The sequence below is a fragment of the Anabas testudineus genome, chromosome 18, assembly GCF_900324465.2.
Source record: "Anabas testudineus chromosome 18, fAnaTes1.2, whole genome shotgun sequence".
NCBI classification, from domain to species: domain Eukaryota; kingdom Metazoa; phylum Chordata; class Actinopteri; order Anabantiformes; family Anabantidae; genus Anabas; species Anabas testudineus.
The window spans coordinates 3,249,237-3,260,147 of NC_046627.1; the positions used below are offsets into that span (position 1 = coordinate 3,249,237).

The 10,911-nt window shown below is 37.1% G+C and overlaps 1 protein-coding gene and 1 long non-coding RNA gene across 2 annotated transcripts; both read left to right on the forward strand.

The window, feature by feature from the left end:
- The first annotated feature begins 2,255 nt into the window (after positions 1-2,255).
- On the forward strand, positions 2,256-6,708 carry LOC113168199 (atrial natriuretic peptide-converting enzyme-like). The gene is made up of 5 exons (XM_026369192.2): positions 2,256-2,391; positions 3,319-3,429; positions 4,555-4,665; positions 5,482-5,592; positions 6,302-6,708. Exons 1-5 carry the CDS (start codon positions 2,313-2,315, stop codon positions 6,418-6,420), a joined length of 531 nt encoding a protein of 176 aa, XP_026224977.1. The 5' UTR covers positions 2,256-2,312; the 3' UTR covers positions 6,421-6,708.
- Positions 6,709-7,515: 807 nt separating this feature from the next.
- On the forward strand, positions 7,516-8,214 carry LOC117153075. Its single transcript, XR_004463504.1, has 2 exons — positions 7,516-7,619; positions 7,875-8,214. It is a non-coding gene; the product is annotated as an uncharacterized LOC117153075 (long non-coding RNA).
- Positions 8,215-10,911: the final 2,697 nt, after the last annotated feature.

Here is a 10,911-nt window from a genome sequence, read left to right on the forward strand (position 1 = left end):
CACATTGGCACCGTGATGGTGCCCCTTCCCAACCGAGGTGGGGAGGACTTGGACGGACAAGATGATTATGTAATGGATGATGTCATCATTGAGCATCGTTTCTGAGATCAAGTGTCAAAATTATGTTAAACTGCATTTGTTCGTGAATGTGGAACCTTCTATATTTTACAATAACATGTTATTGTAAACCTCAAACAGAGTGGCATCATCTTGTATATGTAGCTGTCCAACAACAATTAAATCAATTTCAAAATTATAATAAAACAGAAAATTACTGCTCCACTAATGTTTTGTTAATGTGCTTCCACCTACTGGTGATGTCCTGACCACAAGTGAGTTTCAGCTTTTTAATTAAAACTTAATATCTACAGACAGATGGTAGTTATGTACATACTGAATGCTAATGTAAACTAAAAACCAACAGTAACAGTCTAACTTCAGGGTGGAACAACATAATGGGTTTATTGTTATCTAGAAGAGTTTAATCGATATTTAGATCTTTACTACTGTGTCGTCACAAAAATCCCCCCAAAAAAGTTAAAAAAGTACAAGAAATTAATATAAAGCAGTGCAAGACTTACATGCAGATTTGAAATTAATATTATGCTAACACTACTTATATTTTCCTTAAATATGTACTTGCAATGTAAGAACATAAATTAGGCAATATCAAAATCACTTTACAGATGAAGTTCCTTAGGTATAGACACAGTAACTGAGTAAATATATGTGACAATCTGTCAGATTTTAACATTATGTTTGTTAATATAATTTAAAATAATGCCCAGAATCCAGTACTGATAAAATTTATGTGTAGTTAAATCTTGCTGGTGAAATAATTGAAGTGAGGACTGTTTTTGTTTGCAGAACATTTTATGTAAGTAAAAAAAGAGAAACAGTTTTTCGAGGGGACCACAAGTCGTTTGAAGAATGCAGTGTAGACCTTAATGAGGGAGTTCAGGTAGGCAGGTCCTGTTGAGTTGACAGGGACAGGACTTTGAACCTTTTCGAGCAGATACAGAAACAGGAAGCCAGTGCACTGACCTAATAATTGGTGTGACATGTTCTTTTTGGCTCATCAGAAATGAGACGTGCTGCATTTTGAATCATCTGGAGGAGTCTGATGGTGCAGCTGGTAACCTTGTCAGTAAGACGTTGCAGTGGTCAAGCCAAGATATGACTAGATCCTGTACTATGAGTTGTGTTGTAAAGCTTAGTTGATCATTAATGATCATCCCCAGATTTCTGGCAGACTTAGTGGGGACAAACACACAATGCCTTATGTTGATGATAATGTGATGTATTGAAGGTCTGGCTAGGAAGACAAGAACTTCCTGAATGAGAGCTTCTCTCTAATCCAGGCAGCGATGTCAGCGGACCATGCAGAGGTTGGTAGTGAGACAGTGGAGTCATCAAGTAGAAATGACAGGAAGAGCTGTGTGTCGTCAGCATAGCAATGATAGGAAAAGCCATGTGACTGGATAATGGAACCTAGGCATGTAGAGAACTGAGCCATGCAGCACGCCGGTGGAGAGGCAATGAGAGTAAGAAACCTAACCCTGCCAAGATACCTTGAAGATACATGCAGAAAGTAGGACTTTGGAAAATCTAGAGAGGAGGATCTGGTTTTGCAACAGTTGGACAAATGATATATTTTTCATGTAGCATTGCAAAGAGATTTATTTTTAATTTTTTGTTTTCACTCACACCTGTGCTGTGAATGACTTTAGAGGGGGGTATTTATCAGAAATAAAGTATTCGGTAGTTACAAAGATGCCCGTTCCTATTATAAAGTTGACTTATTTCAACCAAAGGTAAAAAATACAAACACAGAAGCAACACTGACAGTTGTTCTTTAAGTAACTTGTTTGGTACTTAAACCCAATCTTTCTTAAACCCAACACATTTTTGTACCTAAACCTAACCAGGCTTACAATTTTTACAATTTTTTAAGTTAAATGCCTTATATCACACTAAAAGAATACAAGTCCATCAGCACATAATAGACTGACATTACAGAACAAATTTCTATCTGAATAACATAACATCCAAAGGTGGCAAAACAAACAAACAACAACCGTAACTGTAACTGTAAACTGTGAACCATAACAAAGTAAAAAAAAAAAAAAAAAAGGCATATTGAACGATTCATGTTACTTTATAATTCCAACTGTTCAGATTATCGCTTGACACAATCCTTCCTGTAAAGCAATATGTGGGCAGACCCTCTGTGAAATAAAGTCAACTGTTTAAGAAAAGGAAGAACATACTGTACCTGGTTCCTGCTCAGTCAGCATCAACTGTTTGCTCTCATGGCTTTAACATTAACATCTGTTTCATATGTGGCTTTTTGCTTATTGTTATGGATCTTAGCTCCAGCCGCGGATCAAGGTAAGGGATGTGTATGTGAGTCCTAAGACAGCAGCTTTGTGTGTTACAAAAATAGTTTTAGAGTTACTTAGAATCTCACCAGAATACAACTACTCCTAGTGCTTGACAAATATTCATAGGGAAAGTGTGTTTCAATGAGTTGAGTTTTATTTCTCCTGAATTACTAAATGTACTAAATGTAAAAAGTGATGACATTTTAAATTCTCCGGTTTACCTTCACCAAAATCACAGAATTAAGACAAACACGATATTAGAGTGAATAAAACACAGTCGTGATATGTTATGTTTTTATTAAAACAAATTTATTGATTCCACTTAAACAGTAATGGTGGAAAAAGTAAGTGAAACCATGTTTTTAAACTTTAAACTTGTTTTTGTGAATCAAAGCATTTAAAAAAGCAACTTTTACATTTCTGAAGTGATATTTTATATTCATGGGTTTTACCTGAAGTAATTACCTGAAGCTATGAGGGGGTGAGGTTGTACTGCAGTTTTAGAGTGAGACCACATACACTACTCTACTATGCAAAATGGCTCAAGCAGACTCAAGCAACTCAAGCAGAGTTGTGATAGACTGCGTTAAATGTGTTTGAGATTTTTTGAGTAATGATACAGTTTACTGTAGGAGAAACAGGAAGACTTACAAAGGACTACTACAACATGTAATTGATTGGATGAAGGCAGTTTATTTATATAACTGATTTGTTATTTAAGTTTTGTAATCCTTGTATTATAAATCTGATGTTTAAATGTGTAAACCTTTTACGTTTACTATAAAATGTGTACTTTTGAATTGCAAATCATCAATATCTGTACTGGCTTAACTAAAGGTTTTAAATGTTTTACTTGTGACTGCAACACTTTAGTTTCCTCTGTTTAAGATCAGTAATGATTTATGTGATTTTAATATAAACACTGTGTTTTCAGCATGCGACAAGTTTTCTGAACATCGTTGTGGTGATGGTCGCTGTGTACCCAAACGCTATGTGTGTGACAGATTCAGTGACTGTCAAGACAAGAGTGATGAGTTCAACTGCTGTGAGTAACTGTAGAGAATGCATAATGTGTGGAGGCTGTAGATAAGTTTATTTATATAATTTACTTGTTTTATAAACCTTGTATTAGTAGAAGTAGTAGTTATTAGAACAGAGAGAAATGAACTTCCTTATTCATACACCATATTACACTGCACATTTAATTTTGTGAAATTTATGTAGGTGGACTATTAAACTCATTTGAGCAACTTTTTTATATGTATAAAACTTTATATTTACTTTTAAGTGAGTATTTTTGAAATGCAAATCTTCAATATCTGTACTGGTTAGACTAAAGATTTTAAATGTTTCACCTGAGACTGCAAAACTTTAGTTTCCTCTATTTGAGATCAGGAAAGATGTGATTTTAATACAAACATTGTGAATTCAGCAAGTGATGAGTTCAACTGCAGTGAGTAAACGTACAGAATGCAACAATACAACGTGTGGGGACTTGTGGTATTTTGTATTAGAAGAATTCCCCAGACATCACTGTACTTTTACACTCCTTTATTCCCTTGTTATTTCTCACGTCTTCACTCAGAGGTAGAACAACACCTTTTCACCTACAGTACACCTTCGTAGCGCCCTCTTCAGGTTCTTATTTGCATATCACAACACAACAGGACTGGATGCAGGTTTATTTATATAATTCACTTGTTATTTAAGTTTCGTAAACGTTATGTTATAAATCTGAGGCAGGTAAGGTCTCAAGCCAAAGTGTAAAGTATATTATAGAGAAGTTGAGTGAACAGATGTAGTACAGTAGAAATATAGCATAGAAATCAGTTTCAAAACATTCCTTAATTTACAGACGTCCTGTTGACGCCTTCTGTGACACAGACTCATTGATCAGCTTTGGAGGAGACAGGAAACATCACATGTTATTAGTGAAGAGTTGGCATGGAGAGGAATAGAGCAGAGAGAAATCAACCTCATTCATACACCATGTTTCACAGCACATTTCATTTTCTAAAATTTATGTTGCTGGAATATTAAAATCTCAATTAAGAAGCTTTTTACCCGCAATTAATCAATATTTGTACCAGTTAGAAAAAACAAGTTTATTTTCCCTGTGACTACAACACTGTCTGTAGTTTCCTCTATTAAATAAATATTGTGTTTTCAGCATGTGACAAGGTTTTTGAACATCGTTGTGGTGACGGTCTCTGTATACCCAAAAGCTATGTGTGTGATGGAGGCAATGACTGTCGAGACAGGAGTGATGAGTTCAACTGCTGTGAGTTAATGTACAGAGTGCAACAATATAATGTGTGGAGACTGTGAGTAGGTTTATTTCAATAAGTCACTCGAGTTAAACCTTGTATTCTTTTTTGACATTATAATTCAATCATGGTCAACAAAAATTGGTGAATTTGACAAAAAAAATCTGAAAAACACCTCATTAATGTCAAAGTGAAAAAAAAAAGGACTCTATGAAGTAATGTCAAATAAAAAAAATACATATACAAGGTCAAATCAGTGTTTGAATTAATATTCACCCCCTTCAGGTCAGATTTAGTAGATGCAGCTTTGGCCACATTCACATTATGGAGTCTGTGTGGCTAGGTCTCAATTAGACTTGCACATCTCGACACTGGAATTTTCTGCCGTTCTTCTTTGAAAAGCTGCTCAAGCTCTGTCAGGTTGCGTAGGGATCAGGTGTGAACAGTCCTCTTCAAGTCCATCTAAAAATTCTCTATGGGATTGAGGTCTGAGCTTTGACCCACTCCAGAACATTCACCTTGTTGTCGGTAAATCATTTCTGTGTAGTTTTCACTGCACTCAGGTAATCCCCATTTCACTAATTGTGGGACTACGAGCACCAAATATCTGGACCTCTGTTGGATTAGGTCAGTCATTTTAAAGGGCGTAAATATTATTACAAACACTGATTTCACCTTCCATTTTTTTGTTTAATTATCATTACTTTGTGGAAACCTGTTTTGACTTTGACATTAATGAAAATTCTGAAATGTCTTTGTCAAAGTTGACAACTTTTATTGAACATGACTGATTTATATTGTCAATTGTAAAACAAACATTGTGTTTTCAGCGTGTGACAAGGTTTTTGAACATCGTTGTGGTGACGGTCGCTGTGTACCCAAAAGCTATGTGTGTGACGGAGGCAATGACTGTCAGGACAAGAGCGACGAGATTAACTGCTGTGAGTAAATGAACAGAATACAATCTAATCTAGTACTGATCTGCTGAGGTTAGCTCGTCACCTGCGTCAACTAAATTGTCTGGTTTTAAAGCTTGAATTTTCTGCCTTATATTTACAATTTTGTTATTGAAAAAGTTCATGAAGTCCTCACTACTGCATAACGTTGTTGTGGAGATATCTGCAGTGGTCTTCTTTCTAGTTAATTTGGCTACTGTATTAAATAAAAATCTAGGGTTGTTTTTGTTGTTTTCTATGAGAGTGGAGAGATACGTTGATCTAGCTGCACCAAGAGCTTTTTTATAGTTCAGGATGCTCTCCTTCCACGCTATCTGGAATACTAACAATTTAGTTTGGCGCCATTTACGTTCTAACTTTCGAGCAGTCTGTTTTAAGGCGCGCGTGTCATCCTTATACCAAGGAGCAAGTTTCTTATCTCTGATGACTTTTCTTTTAACTGGAGCTACATTATCTAAGGTATAACAGAATGACGACTCGAGATATTCAGTCGCCTGGTCTAGTTCTGTGGTGTCAGATGGTGATCCAATCAAAGTTGATAACTCTGGAAGATTACTAATAAAGCTCTGTGCCGTAGTTTTGATGCTATTTATCCAAAACACTGTAGATTTCTGGGTGTCTGTAACTGCAGACTTTAATTTTCCCTACTAGCGGGTTACTTAAGGTGATCTCAATACAAACATTGTGTTTTCAGCGTGTGACACGTTTTCTGAACATCGCTGTGGTGACGGTCAGTGTGTTTCCAAAATCTATGTGTGTGATGGAGACTATGACTGTCTGGACGAGAGTGATGAGCTCAACTGCTGTGAGTAACTGAAGAGGATCAACAAAATATGTGGCGCCCATTTCTACTTTATATCTCCAGTATTTTTTTAAATGTAGTAAATATTTGTCGTATAAGATGTTCAACCAAGGTTTAACATAATTTAAAACAATATTTGATTGGACTTATTTCATACTTTTATTTATTTTTTGTTGAGACAGATTCTATATTTTAATATGCAGTATGACACCACCAACTCTTCTAAAGGGTTTTGAGTTAGTTTAGAATATATATTATATATTTAGAAATATACCAAAAGATAGCCTGCAGTAATATAATAGTTGTTGTCTGTCAGTCAGTGAAGTTATGATAACAATGTATACATATTATTATATTATGTATTATTATATGTATTTGACATTATACATTGCAGTAGTAGTACTAGTAGTAGTAGTAGTAGCAGTAGTACCAGTATATGTTTTCAATTCAATTTTATTTGTATAGCACCAACCTGTATTTGGACTCCCTCTCCCTCCACTCTCTTGCTCATTGATTATGGATTCTTTTCACCTTTGTGTTCCCCAATCCTTCAAAAGCTCCCCTCAGTCTTTGTTTGCATCAGAGCAGCTATTCATGTTACCTTCTGTGTTCGGTCAGTGTGTTTAGTTTGCTTCTTTTTTTTTTTACTTTTTGCGTCACATGCTTTGTTCCTATTGTTCCCCCCCTAGTTTTGTTGTAGTGTGTTTGATCCCCTCGTCTTGTTGGTTCCCCGTGTCCCCTGTTTTTGGTCCGGGTCTTTACTCGCCTGCCTAGTTCATCAGTTTGTAACAGATCCTAAGCTTCTAACCTTGCTACCTTTCCACCTTGTCTCCTGCAAATGCAGGATGTCCACCGTCCTTCTCTACATTATGTCACCCAACTTTCCACGTGGCCCTGATAATTTACATGTTTGGTTTGGCAAATGCCTGTCCTGACACAACCCTTTTCATTTATTCAGACTTGGGCCTGGCACAAGATGCCCCCTGGTGGTTGCATTCAGCTTTCCCACAGTGTGGCTGTCATTCAAGTTAGAAGACACAATTTTTATTCATTATCTAACAAGATCTTTTTGTTTTCTTTGCTCCCAAAGTCCAAACTTCAGCTGATCTAAATCTGTCTGTGGTGAGAATCCTCCTCCAGCTGGTGGTGTTCTGTCCGTTCTTCATCTCCACTCTCCTCATGGTGTCTTTATATCGACACAGACCTACAGGTAAAACTTTCAGTCATTCACTGACATTATCAGTCTACAGACATACAAGCAGCTCTGAGGTTCTAAGCTAAACGTTATGATCACCAATCTAACATTAGCTATTCTATTTTAATGTGATGATGATGCTATTTAAAAAAAAAAAAAACTGAGGATCATCAAAGTTGTCACATAATAAATTACAATCAGTCAGTTTCCCTATTACACTTTTTCTCCAGATTAAATTAAGATTAATATTATTATCTCATAATCCTGCAGGAAGGAATCAGCCTGTTTCCATGACAATGTCTTGAACCGACCAAGGATGGATTCAGATGAACAACATGATTATATCATGGCTGATGTTACCATTAAGCATCTTTTGTAATGTCAAGTGTACTTTGTTCTGTGTGTAATGTTTTCCATTCTACATTTTATACTGTATTCTGTTGATAAGTTAACATTTGAACTCAATGTGCTAATTTATTCAGATTTCTAACTCATAGTTCAACAGCGTAAATATTGTTGTGCATCATGCTTAAAGTAACAGTATAAGTAAAGAAATTAATTTAATCACTGCTGTTGCATTTCATCATAATAAAATAAATGTATTAATGTGTTAAAGTCTTAACCCAGCCAAGTGTTTGTAAATCCATCTACTTTAACAGTAAGAAAATATAACTTTTAGAGTACATTACATTTGAAATGTAGCTCACAAACATACGCACTGAGGATTTGAATGAATGTTGTTAGTGTTGTACAGTTTTCATTCACTGAGCAGTCGCACAAGTAAATGTTTATATTGAAATAAGTTGACACATTTCCACAAAAGATGTCAAAAACATTTACATTTACCTTTAGTCATTTAGCAGACACTTTTATCCAAAGCGACTTACAAGTGAGGAACAAGGCAAGCAAACAAAATCTAAGTCAAGGAGAAAAAACATCAAAGCAAAGTGCTATCGAAAAAGTGTTTCTGTTTCAAGAGATGTTAGAAAGAAAGGGTAGAATTTTTTTTTTTTTTTTTTTTTTTGCAAAAAAAAAAAAAAAGTGCAAAGGAAGATGCGGAAGAGTTCTGTTTTCAGCAGTTTTTTAAAGATTGCAAGTGAGGTGGCTGAGCGTGCAGAGATAGGCAGCTCATTCCACCATCGTGGGATCACTGAGCTGAACAGTTTTCCTTGGTGTCGACTGTGTGGTGCAGGTACCACCAGACGACGTTCACTGGTTGAGCGCAGTGGACGGGAGGGGATGTAGACCTGAACGATTGAACTGAGATAAGATGGAGCTGTGGAGTTGACCACTCTGTAGGCAAGAGACAGAGCTTTGAACCAGATCCTTGCAGCCACAGGAAGCCAATGCAAAGATCTGAAGAGCGGTGTGACATGAGACCTTTTTGGTTGGTTAAAAATGAGGCGTGCTGCTGCATCTTGGATCATCTGGAGGGGTTTGGTCGTGGATGCCGGTAAACCCATCAGTAGTGCATTGCAGTAATCCAGGCGATATAAGATCAACGCCTGTACAATGAGTTGGGTCGTGTACTCTGTCAGCGAGGGTCTGATCTTTCTGATATTGTGCAGGGCATATCTACACGACCTAGAGACTGTGGCGATGTGATCTGTGAAGGTCAGCTGGTCGTCAATGATGACCCCCAGGTTTCTGGCTGACTTAGTAGGGACAATCACCGCAGATCCAATGTTAATGCTGATGTTGTGTTGAGTTGAAGGTCTGGCAGGGAAGACTAGAAGTTCAGTTTTGGGTATGTTGTACATTTTCCTACTGCATATACCATATCACATCAAGCAAGTGATGCACATTTTTTAGTTGGTCCCTGTTAGTAAGAAATGTGTCTTTCATCAAAATTGTAGTAGAATTTCAGATCAAATTTTTAGATGAAAAATATTATCTGCGAGTTCCACATCTACCAGTAAAACTAGATCATGGGAGTTCCACAGGAAGTTTTTTTTTCTTTAGTTTTTTGCTGACGACTTCATCATTTTCGCTTTGTTGAAGGTCACATTGATCACACTGGATTAGTACAGAAGTGATGCTCTGTGGTGACATCTCCATTGCCACTATCCAATCTCTGCTTAGCCTGGATGGGTGAGGTCATCACCATGGATGCTGATTTACTAGGTTAGAAAGAAAAAGTAGGAAGCTCTTTACACTTGTGATGTTCTGTTAGACACAACTGTTATTGATTGACTGATTAATCAATGAGTGTCTGTGAGGTCAGGGACTGACTCAGAGTTACCTGTGTGGATCTGTGTTGATATAAAGACACTATGAGTAGAGTGGAGATGAAGTACGGACAGAACACCACCAGGTGGAGGACCTGTCTGCTACAATTGCCTGGTGGAGTGACCGATGGAAACCACTCCTCAGTAAAAGTTTGGAAATTCAAGACTCAAGATTCTGAGACCATAAGAATCTCGCCTGCTATAGAAAGAGTCCTGGGAGTCCAAATTTCTCCCATTTACAGATGATGGAGGTCACTGTGCTCGTTGGGACCATCAATGCTGTTGAAAGTTTTTTGTACCTTTCTCCAGCCTAATGCCTCGATACAACCCTGTTTCAGAGGTCTGCAGAAAATTCCTTTGACTTCATTGTTTGGTTTGTACTCTGATGTACACTGTTAACCATGGGACCTTATATAGACAGGTGTATGCCTTTCCAAATCATGTCCAATTAAAACAATAACTGATGAAATATAACTGATTCTGTATACAGTTATATTTTGTCAGGTCTTAAACCTTTAATATTGTAAAAGTCAAAAGTGATATAGCGCTTTATGAATTGAATTGAGTAACTCCCCCACAGCAGTTGCAGTCAAAAGTCAAATGCCCCAGGCCACTTCCAATGAGGGAGTAGACAAGTGTTTTTCACTTGCCCTACTCATGTATTTGAGGATTTGTATGTTTTTAGATAATTATGAAGTCTTTAATAATTAAACTGAATATTTTTATGGTGACAAAGTTGTGCCTTCAGTAGGATCAAATGGACTTAGAGCTGAGACCACAGACAGTGTGACATGTTGCAGGTTAAGAGAGGGAGGGTACTTCTCAGAAATAGAGTACTGTGTAGTACGACGTGCTTATCTATTTAAAAAGCTGATGTATTTTAATCACCTTCACACCTTTTCACACTACATATGTGAAATAACCATCATCACGAGGTGAGAAACCTCACCAGCCTCACCAAACCTCACCAGAGGTGAGAAACCTCACCAGCCACCAGGGTGAGGAGGTGAGAAAGTGCTGAGGCCCTCTGAGGCAGAGTGACACATTACTGGTTTGGATGTGCACATGGGCTTAGTTTG

Coding starts and splice junctions, on each gene's coding strand:
- LOC113168199 (XM_026369192.2), top strand. CDS start 2,313: ATGGCTTTAACATTAACATCTGTTTCATATGTGGCTTTTTGCTTATTG. Junction 3,430..4,554: donor GAGTGATGAGTTCAACTGCT/GTGAGTAACTGT, acceptor TTGTGTTTTCAG/CATGTGACAAGGTTTTTGAA. Junction 4,666..5,481: donor GAGTGATGAGTTCAACTGCT/GTGAGTTAATGT, acceptor TTGTGTTTTCAG/CGTGTGACAAGGTTTTTGAA.